Genomic DNA, 13,569 nt, shown 5'->3' with positions numbered 1-13,569 from the left:
TCTACTTTAGCATAAATAGCAAGTGGTTGAAACAACTATGCATGAAGTAAAAGTCTCCAACTATCATAATGTTCATAATGCGAAATAGTAAGGTTCCGTTGTTTACTATTCTAGTCAATGTCCAAACAATACTCTAAGTCATCATCTGTCCACATGTCATGATGAATCCGCAAGTCAAATCTGAAGAGACCCACCCGAAGGCTGTCTATGGCCCTGAGACCCACCCGTAGGCTGTCTGGCCGGTGCCGAGCCTAATGGCCCCGTGGTAGTCAACACCCCCACCCTAGGAGTGAGCCTGGCCCACGCAATCCACTTCGCGCCCAATCCCGCACGGCGATTATGTATCGCGATGGCCATCTCCGGAGTGCCGGCTTGTAGGGGAGCGACCCTCACAAGCATGTGCGAATGAGCACAATGGCGAGTAATCAAACGATCAGTCGCAAGTACCAAAATTCTCATGTTCATAACATGGTAATATAGCAAATGTCCTCGGGCCAAGTCACTATTTCATCATTTCTCAAATATGGAATATAGTTGATGTCAATTGTGCCTATTATCAAGTCTCTATGTTGCAGTTTAATATTCTCTAGTCAAGTGCCTCTTTATGACACTATGGCTCATCTTTGTCCCAACATGGATAATAAGTTCAAGAACTTATAATTTCTAGTCAAAATCGAAGAATGAAACTTTATTTCCTATCATCTCACAGAGTATTCGTCGCATGCATATTAACAAAGCTCATTTGTCTCTCTACACATATAGAGTAACTTTCTTGATGCATAACATATGAGTTCTAAGCATTCAAACTCCCATAAGTGCTACTAAACATGAATATGCATGAATTCGAAGAGAATGAAAACATTTGACCACTTAGGAGGAATTTCTCCGATTTCAAGGAAGCCAAACCCACCGATGACAACGAAACTCCTCGTGCGCTCCAACGAGGTGTCCTCTAGTCCTCTATATATCTTAGAGGTACGAAGAACAAGTGTCATCTAGTCGAAACAACGACGCTAAGCTCAATCATTAAGCATATAGGGCTAGGGTAACGAAAAACTCACCGATTGCGAAGAGAGGCTCTCACAATCTCCAAATGGGAGCTAGAGTCCTTCCAATCTAACCTAAACAAAGTTCTAAACCCATCAATTTGATACAAAGCCCTCAAAACGAAAATCCCCAAATTTAACCCTAAAATCCAAAATCTAGGGTTTGATCTAGTAAAATCCAACAAAACTAAATGCTAGAGGAAAGGATCTTGTCTCTTACCTCTTAGAAGCTTCAAACCAAGCTCAAAGTCCTCTAGGGTTGAAGGTTGATCTCCAAAGAAGCTCCAATCAAGATCTCAAGCTTCTTCATCAATGGTGGAAAACCCACAAAAGCAAGAAAGAGAGGAGAAAAGAGATCAAAACCCACAAGAAAACCATCAAAAATGGAGAAGAATCCAAAGGGGAGGAGTTCTCACCTGTTCTTCACTGATCTAGGGCTCAAAAGAGCTCACAAGGGGGCTGGGGTGTCATATATAGGTGTTGCAACAATTGCAAAAACACCCCCCACGAAATAGCCCAGCTTCTGCATTGTGTACCGGTACACGGAAAAGTGTACCGGTACACCTTCTGCGAAACTGCCCAACCCGAGCCTCGGGTTGGCAGAAAACCTAATGTGTACCGGTACAACCATCAAGACGTACCGGTACAAATTCTGTACCGGTACAACCATCAAGGCTGTACCAGTACACAGCCTGGCTGAGGCTAATCCGAGAGCTAACCAAAAATCCAACTTTTTGGATTTTTGGTACACCGCTTCAAACCACAATTCTCGGGACTCGAACCATGGGTCGGAACACTGTCTACGACCCTTCAGAAAGTCTGAGATGGCTCGTCACACAGATCAAACACTCGAACCTCGCAATTTGCAAGGTCCAGTGCGTCACAAAAAATATTTACCAACAACAAAGTTTGACCCACATAAAATATTCCGACATAAAATATTCTGACAAAAAATATTTGCTTTACGAAATAGCAAAAGTAACTTTCGTTATTTTAGTTTTTGGTTAGTTATATGAATCAACTAGGATTTCAACATGGAATCTCAAGTATTAACCACCAAGTCTTTTGTTACTTGCGCCAGGGAAGGATAGTCGGTTTAATGGATCTAATTGTTACATATAGACAATGAGACATAATGAGGCTTATCAAAGTATCATAGATTGATTCAAATCAAACAAATTAAATAATTGGATAGTAAAATTAAAATTGTAAAAGATTGCATAGCTAACTCAAAATAGCTCATAGTTCATATAAATTTTCTATAATTTTATCTAACTGAAAATATATATTTTTTTTCATATTCATAAAAAATTATTGAGTTCGGTTCAATGAATAATTTAGCTAAATTTTGGTACTGAGAAAGAAAAGTATTATATGTGATGTGTATGTAGCTTTCTAAATGTTAGTCGATGTTTATCTCTGGCGATGTTGTATTATCGAATCTAATTTAGTATTGATATATAGATAAAGTCATTAAATTTTGTTCCTACTTGCTGTTTTAAATCCGACGTGTATATAGCTTTCTCAACATGTTAATGGATGTTTATCTCTAGTGATGCTAGTAACAAATCTGATTAATAGATAAATTTATTCGCTATTCCAAATTTGGTGTGTGTATAGCTTTGATCTTAATTTTAATGGATGTTTATTTCTTTTCTCGTTTATCTCTAGTGATGCTAATAACAAGATTTGGTATTGATATATAGATTCGTTAAATTTAGTCTGATGTAAATTATAAATTAAATTCTAAGAAAATTATTGGGTTTGACTTTTTTTCGGTCGTGAGCCTGGTTTTAGTGGGTGCGCTCTAGTGGGTTCTATTTTCTAAAATTACTATTATTAGTTAATAACAGATTTTATTTTAGTATTAGAATTTACTAAATTCTACTTGGTCTGGCAAGGAACGATAATTTTTTGTATTCCTGAAATAGCACATTATTTCAGAATAATCAGGAATAAAAATAAATTGTATTTGATTAATTTGTATTGTTAATTATTCTTAAGAATATTTAAAATTGTGTGTGGATAATTTTATGAAATAGCGTATATGATGGTGGAAAAAGGTGACTGTTAAATTTAATATAAAATATAATTTAATAAAATAGTTTATTATAATATATTATGTGTACATAATTATTTTAATTTAGTTTATAATCTCAATAAAGATTAGAATTAAATATTAAAATAACACTATTCCACCTCCCAATTATCCCGGAATAATCAGGAATAGCACAATTTGACCGACATAAAATATTCCGACCAAAAAAATACTTGGTTTTACGGAATAACAAAAATAACTTTCTTTATTCTAATTTTTGGTTAGTTATAAGAACATACTTAATTAATCAAATATTTATTATTATTAAACTAACTTAGAACTAGTATAAACTTAAATAGGAGTTACATGAGGCGAGATAAGTATCATGTTAATTTACCAAATCAAATTAAAAGGTAAGGATAGAGATTTGAATCGGATCTAATTGTTAGATATAGATAATGAGACTTATCTTTCATATAACCCAAACTCGATCGGAAACCCATTACACCATACTCCCAAATTTTTTTTTTTTATATATTCATCAAAATACCCACGTACCCTTAGTCCTTTTGTACGTACGAACGTTTCAAACCAACAAATTTGTTACACCATCTATCTGTTTTATTCAGATTCGATTCTATAAGTTATCTTGTAATTAACAATCAATATATATATATATATATATATATATATATATATATATATATATATATATATATAATATACATACCATATATGTATACAAGATACATAAATATTTGGGAAAAATATATACCGAGTATAATTTAACGGTGATCACCTTCGAAGTATACAAGCGAGAGTCCACGAGATTACAGGTTTGATATCCCCTCTTCTCTTTCTCATATCTATGTTAATTTATTTTCTAAATATAAGTAATAAGTAATAACACTTCTCTTTCTCGTATCTTTGTTTATTTATTTTCCAAATATAAGTAATAGGTAATATCACGTTACGTAGATTACATATATAGCTTAATCGTCCAATTTTTTTTTCCTTCTTTTTCATTAAATAAAATATCCTTTTGAGCTAATAGTGGGGCGCAAACTTCCAAAGATCAAACAAATTCTTTTCTCTTTTTTTCCTCTTTTTTTTTTCCTCTTTTTTTTCTTCTTCTTAACTACACTCTATAGTCTCTATTGCGTTCTATTGCGCTGTACTTTAGTTTTATTTTTCATTTACTATATTATACTTTTTAAAAAAAATATATTATTATATTATTATATTTTCTTATTTTTTACCTGTATATTAGATGTTTTTTTAATTTTTCTACCTAGTTCTATTTTATTTTTTTTCTTGCCAATCTCTACTTTGCTTCTTGAAAATATAATTTAATAACTTTATTGAGAGGTATCTTTTAAATAGTAAAAAAATATAAAATGAATCTCTATAATATACCTATCGAAAACTTCTATCAAATTATTTTTAATTTTTTTTATATATTTTATTAGTTTTCATATGTTAAAACGACATGAATATGCTCTAACACTTGTAATTAACCAGTAATTTTTTTAATAGTTTTTGTATGAAATAATAGATTTACTGTTTGTGCTGAAGCGATTGAGAAAAAAAAAGAGATTAATTTTGGATGGTTTCTTTGAGGAAAAAATTTATAACACTGAAAGTGAAAAATATATGTATAGTATAGTACAGTGGAATTAAGATGGTAGAGATTATGCATGCATATTGACATGAGATAGTTGCATATAAACACGTATGATTTTAGATTATTATTATTATTATTATTATTATTATTATTATTATTATTATTATTATGGTACCCTTTGAAGTAAAAGTACATAATGGTTGGGTGTGAAATTTTTCTAAGTTATACAAACTAATCAACCCGATCGAGTTGGGTCGACCCATTCGGTTCAGGTTGAACCACCTCACAATGATGTCATGCTCAGCAAAACTTTTAAAAAAAATTTAAAAAAATCTAAGACCAGAAAAATAGTACAGTTAATCGTTACTACGTCTGATCATTCTATTTGTACTTTCAAATTTTTTTTTTCTTTTCTTTCTCTCTTTTTTTTTATACTTCTCTGTAGCTAAAAGCAGAAGCGACAAGAAGTATCGATCGATGGATCGAGGCAAAGCTCCCGCTTACTCACCAATCAGTGGAGAAGGATGTTCTGCGGTTCTCCCGGAAAGATGTCGCGTACTACTCGTCGACGGGGACGCCATTTCCCGTGAAATCACCGAAAAGATTCTCCTCGAATGCAACAATCAAGGTACAAGGTCCAATCTTTTCGATTTTTACTTTTGCAGATGTACTTAGTTCGTACTTCTGTTTCTGCTTTTAGCAATAAAGTCAAAAAAGTTTCGGTACTCGTATGAAAATCGAAACTAAGAATTGAGCTCTTGAATCTTTTATCCTTTTAGTGACAACATGTTCGACCGGTACGGAGGCTCTCGCGATGTTGCAAGATCGAAAGGGAGTGTTCGATGTTGTGCTGAGCGATGTTGGCCTACCGGACATGAACGGTTACGAGTTTGTGCGACGCGTAGATTCCGAGTTGCAGCTCCCAGTGATCGGTAAGAAACTCGTCTATATCCTTTTTCTTGTTACTCTTCTTTTTCGTGCGCGAAATTGTTGCATGTTCTTGATTTCTGCGTATTCTTTCTGTTTCTATTCCTTTTTACGTACGATTCACGTAAAGTGATGATTGCGGAGGGCAACACGGAGTTTATGACGATGATCTCAAACGACGAGGTGTGGGGCATTTTGGCGAAGCCCGTCACGAAGGACGCGGTAATGAATGCATGGAAGCACATGGCAGATAGAAAACAGAACGAAGTAAATCGGTCCGGTACGTCGCAACCGATAATAGCGGGGGATCGTAAGCCCTCGACGAGTGAGCGGAATCCAAATCTGCATCAGAATCCGAACCCGAGTCAGAATGACACAACGCAAACGAAATTTAGATGGAAGAACAGAGAGGAGCTCAGCGAGCGCGGAGAATCTTCGAGGGCGGCCGCAGTGGCTGCGACGGGGGCGGAGAAGAAACCGAGGTTAGTTTGGTATCCTGCTCTGCAAAATCTGTTCATCAAAGCTGTCAACGAATTGGGCGCCGAAGGTGAAAGCTTTGCTCCTTTATCATCATATCAAATCATGAATGCGATGCAGTTTTTGTTTTACTTAAGTATGATTTTGAGACAAAGGGCTTAGTGATTGTTATCCGTGACCCAAGTTTGAATCCTAGTTGATTCACATTTCTAGCTAAGTTTATTTCTAAATGAAATAAACGAAGCGAGTAGCGTGTTACTTATCTCTCTCAAAAAAAAGTATGATTTTGAGACTTTCTGATAAAGCTTAATTACAACATGTGATTGAAGTAGATGAGAGAATCTTAAATAAGACTATGAGCTTAACAGGATTCGAATTCGAGAGCTCATGTTTTGACGCTAAGCTAAAAAAGAGTGAAATAATTTTTTTTTTCTTCTTTAAATGCTTAAACTATAAAAGAGAATAGTGTTCTATGTATTTTATACTCAACATTAAGTTCTCTGAATAAGGATTGGAGTTTTAGTTTTTTTTATATTCATTGATTTAAGTGTTTGTTTCTTTTTTCAGTAGGATAAAAATATTTGGCAATTCTCCTGAACAGAATATTATTGCATTGCATTATATTATTTTACTTCTTTATTTATTTATTTTTGGGATCAGATTGCATTATATTTTGACTCATGATTAATTAATGCTTTGTTTGGTGCTTTTGTTATGTAAAAGCTGTTCCAAAAAAGATCCTTGAAAAGATGAATGTTCCAGGACTTACCAGGAACCATGTTGCTAGTCACTTGCAGGTATATATGAACAAAAAATTTTGTTTAATAGTTCGGTACCTATTATTCTCTAAAAAGCACCTCTTTTTTCAGTTGATGAATCATTTTAATTGTTTTTTCAGTAAATAAAGCTAGATCAATTGATAATTGATAACTAATAGAGTTATTAAATTTAATATTAGTGTGTAATAACTCAAATAAAAAAATACAATTTTACGTTCCTGCATGTTAACAGATGTATAAACATGTAACAGAAATACCGCAAACAGCTTAAGGAATCTCAGGATCAGAAAAGGCCTGATGCGAATTCGACAGCGGCTTCTGGTCTTCACAGTTGCAATGTTCTTTCTCAGAATCTGCCGAGCATTTCAACAAATCAGAATTCAGTTCGTAGTCAGGTTACGAACACACAAATATCGAACTCCAACGCGCAAATCACAAATGTCTCGAACATAAGCTGCTCATCGAGGCAACCGATATTTTCAAATCAATCGTTTTACCATCCTGGCAATTTCAACAACTTGCACTTTATGCAGCTTGAACAACCACATTGCAAACATCCATCTCAAAATCCGGTTTTGCGTCTTGAAGGCTCCGCGGTTAACAATTCGCAAAATCCCCAGCAGGCAGTATTGCCGTGGCACAACATAAGCGGACAATCGGAGGCGCAAGTAGCTCCTTTTGCTTATTTGGACTACTCCATGCAGCTACAGCAGCAACAGCAGCGACAGCAGCAACAGCAGCAACAGCAGCGACAGCAGCGACAGCAACGAATGTTCTTTGGCAGCCAACAAAACCATCCGCAGCTTTACATGCATCCCGCAAGACAGTTTACAGGCGAATTTACAGCGAATAATTTGAGTGCTTTACCAATGATGGAAAATAACATAACTCCGAACAATACGTGGAATCATATCGCAGGAGGTGATAGGACTAATTTGAATACGGATAGATCAATGGTTGTCGGAGCTCCTCAACTTTTCCATGCCAACAATAATCAGTACGCCGTAGAACTGCCTGCAGGCTGCTTCTCTCTTTCTAGTAACATAGAAGGGTTTGCTCGCAGAGACTCGCAGACTATGGCAGATCATTTTGGAGAAACAAGCAATATGACAGGCTTACTAAGCAGAGAATTAATGAATGATGACTTCTATAATCATCCTTCCTCATTATCTCACGCAGATTATTCGGTATATATGCCTACGAATCAAGAGGAGAATTGGTCAGTAAGTAGCGATTTCGATACCAAGGACAATAGTAGTGGCATTATAAATCCTTACTTGTTCAGAGCACACAATTTTGAAGACGTAGTAGATGGTGTGGATTCTCTGATGAATGAGATGCAGAATGATTGCACAAACAAGGTTTGATCTAAAATCATTTCTTTTAGTGTGTTCTCGATATTTTTTAAATTGTTTTATTTTATCTTTTTTGTTTTTTAACACTCACTGTCATAGTAAAGATCGATTTGTACAACAAGTTGCATAATTGATTGTTTTTCTTATAAAGAAATTTATATTTATGTAAATATTATTCAATTCTAATCTATTGATTACTTGTATGAATCTTTATTTTTCCTACAGCAGGAGGAAGGAGAAGCAGACCCTAAGCATTCTTTCTGACGATTTTGCTGAAATTTCACAGCATCTAATTGAAATGTCCAGGCAGCATCAAGACGCTTCGCCGATATATTTGTGATAAATATTTTAGCTTCCACAACCAAAATAGATGTAACTAATCGCGTTTAGTGAAATCACTGAATTTTATAGCTGTAACAGGTTCAGCGGTCGGAGTCTTTAGACAGAGTATTGCTTGAATCTGATGTTGTTGCTTCTTTTAGTAGCAGTGATAAAACTCAATGTAAAAAGTTGGTCCCATTTTTGTGGATAAATGGCGGATTTTATCTATTTTTTTTTAGAAAAATTTGGCTTGGACTCCGGTTTCGTAATTGCTGCTGCATATATTCCTTGTTTGTTGAGATGATGATTATCTAAACTAAGAGAAATTTGATACCAAGTCTAAAAAGCTCTATTCCTTGGAAATTCACAAATTTTTTGGAGCAATTATAGCTTTTTGATGATCTTTTTTGAAGAGGGTTTTGTCAAAGATGAAAACTTCTTCTTTTTCTTTTCAAATTCAAAGTGTCTCATGACAAAACATGTTGTTTTATAGGGAGAATTTCATATGCATTCCTTTTTTATTGATGATGCTCTTGTAACTAACTATGACTGTTTATTTGCGGTTACATGGTTCGGTAACTAAAATGTTGGCTTTAAAATTTAAATTTTTAGTATAAAGCTTCTATTTCTACTGTAGTGAAAAGCTGTCCAAGTGACTTCCATTAAAAAAAGAAACTACTGAGATTCAAACAACAATTTTATAAGAATCTCTGCATTAAACAAAATAGCCTCAAGTTTTATAGCAAATAAGCTTTTATTCTTAGAAAACTTGAAATGGCAAACACACCATGATAAAAATAATTTGACTTTTCTCTATCGTGGGAAGCACTTTTGCACATGGGCTTTTCAATTCCAGAGGGGTAGGGAAGTTGGTGTGTGTAGGATTTTTTTACAACAAAAAAAAAAAAAAAAAAAATCTTTAGCTATCATACTATGAGATCCATTCTAAATTTGTATGTTTAGTTCCTGTGTCCCAGAAAAGCAAAAGGGGAAATAAGCTAAGTTGGAATCTGCAAATAAGTTTTTTTTTTTTTTTTTTTAAATGTCTTCTTGCAGATTTGGAGAACCTAAATGTCCCATTTTGTATTTTCTTGAAGTTCATTAATGTAAGGGTAAACTACAATTTTGGTCCTCAAACTATGAGTTGTGTGACACTTTGGTCCTCAAATTTTAATTCGTGGTAATTTCTGACTCGAATTTTATGAATTGTTATAATTAAGTCTCACTATTCAATATATTTGGCTGAATATTATTGATGACTCATTGATGTAGGAAGTAATATAATATTATGATATCATCAATTACAATACTATTGTATCACTTTTACATCAGTAGTTCATTAATATTTAACCAACTAAATTAGATCGTGAGACTTGATATAACAATTCGGAAAGTTCGAGTTAGAAATTAGAATATCACATGCCTCATGGTTTGAGGACCTAAAGTGTAACTTTCCCTTAATCAGCAAAAGAGATTTTTTTTTTATCAAAGGAGCAAAAGAAACCTTCACTTCAAAAGATCGAAATTTCAAATCCTCAGAGTCAACTTGCCTCACAAATAAATAACTTGAGATGAAACAAAAAAAGTACAAGATAGTTCAATTGACTTGTTCTTCCTAATGCATGTTTGATTACCTCCAAAGAGGTGGTTGTTATTTTCAATGAGTCAATTTTGACCTGTTCTTTGCATACATTTCTAAGTAGTGCTAATGTAAATGTTAACTTGGTCTATGAAAACATCACATCTTGTAGCAGCAACAACTTGTGATGGGGAAAATTTGATGGAACTGAAACAGCATCCTCTTCTCATGATTTAGTTTGTATTTACTGCAGTCTCACCGAGAAACTCGAGTTTAATGAAAGGATTAGAAGTTCAAAATGATAGAGTAATAGAATGTTTACTTCAAAAACACAGAAACACAAACACACGCCTTTGTGGTGTGAGTAGAAATTGCCGTCCGAATGCGTGACTCTTAGAATGTATCCAAAGCTAAAATAAAGGAAGAGTTCGAACTGTTAGTAAGTGATATATTTTGAACAATTCGATACCAATTTTCAATTGCTCAAGTCCGATATCTCTCGAAGAACAGCAGGGTCAAATTTCCAACTCCACAATGTCTCGACAATAACAATTACAGAATATCGAACATCTGTGATGAAGCTAATGTATTTTATTTACGAAATCTAAAGATAAGAACCAGGTAAATAACAAGCCAACAGTAGACTCAATCTTGAAGAGTTATGTACAACAATGAGAATCCGATGAATCGAAATACAAGAAATGTGAGGCACAAAATGGTACTAATCATATATTTGCTGTAAAGATAGCGCACAAATTTGTTTGAAAAAACTCACGATGAATCGGAAAATTGTTCAGTAAATAAGAAGATAACCAAACTAGACATAGCAAACGCAGAGAGTTTGAGGGGGCAAAGCGAACTATATAGTATATTACATTGTATCTATGAGTATAAAAGATGACATTAACTTGGGAGGGAGCATATCAAACATTGCAGAGTCTAAGAGGAGTGAATCAACAAAAATTACATCTAATAAGCAGGTATTCAAACTCAGTTCTCAGCTCTTCATCCAGTATATGTTTTAGTGCTTAATTTTGTGCTCATCACAAACTGGCACACCAAACCCACAATTTGGCGCAAACCATCGGCACAAAAATATCGAAAGAATCAAAAAATTTAGCAGCAGCAGCAGCAGCTGCTGATCTCAGATCTATACTCGGAACAGCAAAAGAGCCGAAACGCCGAGAACGTATACCAAATTGAAGATGCCGGTGGTGGCGATAGTCCGGAGGCCCTTGCTCGTAGGAATGCTAGCGGGCATCGAACACTCGTCGCCGTTGAAGTAAACCTTGGAGGGGAAACCGTCCCCGGCGACCACATTGATCCCGGGGGTCGGCTTCTTCGTGAAGGAGATCACCGACTGCTGCTTCCCGGGCACTCTGGGATCCTCGGAGGGGTCGGTTCCGTTCGTCTCGCCGACGAGGTAGTTCAAGCCCTCGTTCCCCTGCATGAAGATGGTGTGGTCCCCGACCCGGGTGCCGTTGAACGAGTACATCGTCTCGTAGCCGTCGTAGGCCTGGTCCATCACGACGGCGGCGAACCAATTGGGGAGGTCGACGCTCTCCCAGTTGAAGAGGGTGATCCGCGCGCTCCACCCCTTGGCGTAGTCGGTGTAGAGGTGCCAGTTGATGCTGACGCCGCAGTTGTCGCCGCAGGGGAGCGGATTGGGCACGGCGAAGTGCTTGAGCTCGGCCCAGGCGAGCGCCTTGGCGGTGCGGTTGTCGAAGGGGACGAGGAGCGCCTCGGAGGGGAGGAGCAGCGGCGGGGCGGAGGCGTTGCAGGTGCGGGCGGCGGGGCAGCCGCAGGCGCAGGTGCCGCAGGGGACGACGGAGTCGTTGTAGAAGGCGGAGAAGGAGACGCAGCACTTGGGCTTGGAGCCTCTGGGCGCGGAGATGTTGCAGACGACCTGCCAGGAGGCGATGGCGGAGGTGTTGGACTCGAGGCCGCTGGGGTCGGGGAACTCGGCGGGGGCGACGCGGACGGCGGGGCCGCAGGCGTAGTCCGGGTTGAGGTCGGAGCCGCCGGCGATCTTCCAGGCGGCCGGGGGGTAGAGCACGGTGCGGTTGACGTCCGGTGGCATCTTGAAGACCTGCATCTGGAAGGCGGAGACGGACTGCGAGGGATCCATGGACTTGGGCAGGATGGTGCCGTTGCGGCAGCAGTGGGGGATGAGGCCGAGCTGGGAGTCGTTGTAGCGCGACAGCGGGAGGTCGAGGACGACGGGGCTCCGCTGGCAGTTGAGCACTTTGGAGAAGTCGAGGTCCTGGTAGTACTGGCCCTGGGGGCCGTAGACGCAGCCGGTGGCGTCGACCTCCAGCGGGTAGGCGCCCTTCAGGGAGTAGATGAACTCCTGGCGCTTCCACTCCCAGGAGAGCCGCCAGTTGTCCAGGCGGGCGAGGGGGTTGTGGTTCTCGATGGTCACCAGCGCGAGGTAGGACGAGGGGTAGGCCTGGAGGACGTCGTAGGAGATGGTGAGGTCGCCGGCGCGGCGGGGGAGGAAGCTCGTGGTGGAGTTGGCGAGCGCGGCGGCGTCGGTGGCGTTGGGGGAGAAGGAGGGGTCGGGGACGCAGCAGGTGGAGATGAGGGTGGAGGCGTTGGAGGCGGGGGAGGGGGGAGGACAGAGGAAGGAGGGGTCGGCGAGGGAGAGGGAGGCGGGGAGCGGGGCGTAGGGGGGAGCGGGGGCGAAGAGGGTGCCGACGAGGTCGATCTGGGCCTGGATGAGGGAGAGGTCGCCGGCGGTGGCGATCGGGGTGAGGAGGTCGGGGTTCGGGTAGCCGGAGAAGGAGGTCGTGGCGTCGCCAGAGGTGTTGTAGGGGAAGTCGGAGGCGTCGGTGAGGACGGCGCCGGAGGCGGAGACGAGGATCTCGCCGTGGCGGAAGGCGACGAGGAGGGACCAGGACTTGAGCGGGGTGGTGCCGGAGTTGAGGACGGTGGCCGTCGCGTGGAAGGAGTAGGGCTGCGACGCCGGGTCGGAGACGAATCAGATCGCTGCGCACAGACCACGACGAGCACGAGCACCAGGAGTCCTAACAGTAGGTGCGAACCCATCATCGTATCTCTTATTATCTCTTCTCTTTCGATTGCTTCTTCTCTATCTATTAATTTCTCTATATAGTTCTACTCTAATGTCTGTGTCTTGGGGGATAATGTGGGTGGAGGGTAAGGAGAGAAGAAGAAGAAGAAGAAGGAGAAGAAGAAGAAAACGCGTAGGAGGAAGATGGGGAAGCAGGGTAGAAAGAGGAGAACAGCTGTGAGAACGGGGGTTGAATTGAATGGGTTTGGATGTTTCTTTTTTTTGCTTGGTTTCGTCCTGCTGCTGCTTTCTTCTCCCTGGAGTGAGTTTTTTATTATTTGATTTGTTTATTGGGAAAGAAATGAAACGCCGGCTGGGCAGGAGGGACACAGATTTTGATCTCTGGACTT

The 13,569-nt window shown here is 39.1% G+C and overlaps 3 protein-coding genes across 3 annotated transcripts in view; 1 reads left to right on the top strand and 2 right to left on the bottom strand.

Annotated features, from left to right (window-relative positions):
- The window catches only part of LOC109723796 (putative uncharacterized protein DDB_G0282129), a 28,850-nt gene extending 20,072 nt beyond the window's left edge, over positions 1-8,778 (top strand). Inside the window, exons 3-8 of the mRNA XM_020252279.1 lie at positions 5,154-5,336; positions 5,488-5,640; positions 5,766-6,182; positions 6,836-6,909; positions 7,143-8,252; positions 8,475-8,778. Coding sequence (XP_020107868.1) covers positions 5,154-5,336; positions 5,488-5,640; positions 5,766-6,182; positions 6,836-6,909; positions 7,143-8,252; positions 8,475-8,510 — 1,973 coding nt within the window. The 3' untranslated portion in view covers positions 8,511-8,778. The remainder of the gene's footprint in view (positions 1-5,153; positions 5,337-5,487; positions 5,641-5,765; positions 6,183-6,835; positions 6,910-7,142; positions 8,253-8,474) is intronic.
- LOC109723795 (COBRA-like protein 7) lies at positions 10,926-13,126 on the bottom strand (the record flags this gene model as incomplete). Its single annotated transcript, XM_020252278.1, has 1 exon — positions 10,926-13,126. A coding segment is annotated over one exon (1,830 nt), but the record flags the coding sequence as incomplete, so codon positions are not given.
- LOC109724419 (aspartyl protease APCB1-like) lies at positions 13,208-13,337 on the bottom strand (the record flags this gene model as incomplete). Its single annotated transcript, XM_020253236.1, is given in 1 exon segment — positions 13,208-13,337. A coding segment is annotated over 1 exon segment (69 nt), but the record flags the coding sequence as incomplete, so codon positions are not given.

Source organism: Ananas comosus, linkage group 18 (genome assembly GCF_001540865.1).
Source record: "Ananas comosus cultivar F153 linkage group 18, ASM154086v1, whole genome shotgun sequence".
NCBI lineage: Eukaryota > Viridiplantae > Streptophyta > Magnoliopsida > Poales > Bromeliaceae > Ananas > Ananas comosus.
This window is presented reverse-complemented; position numbering and strand designations above follow the sequence as displayed.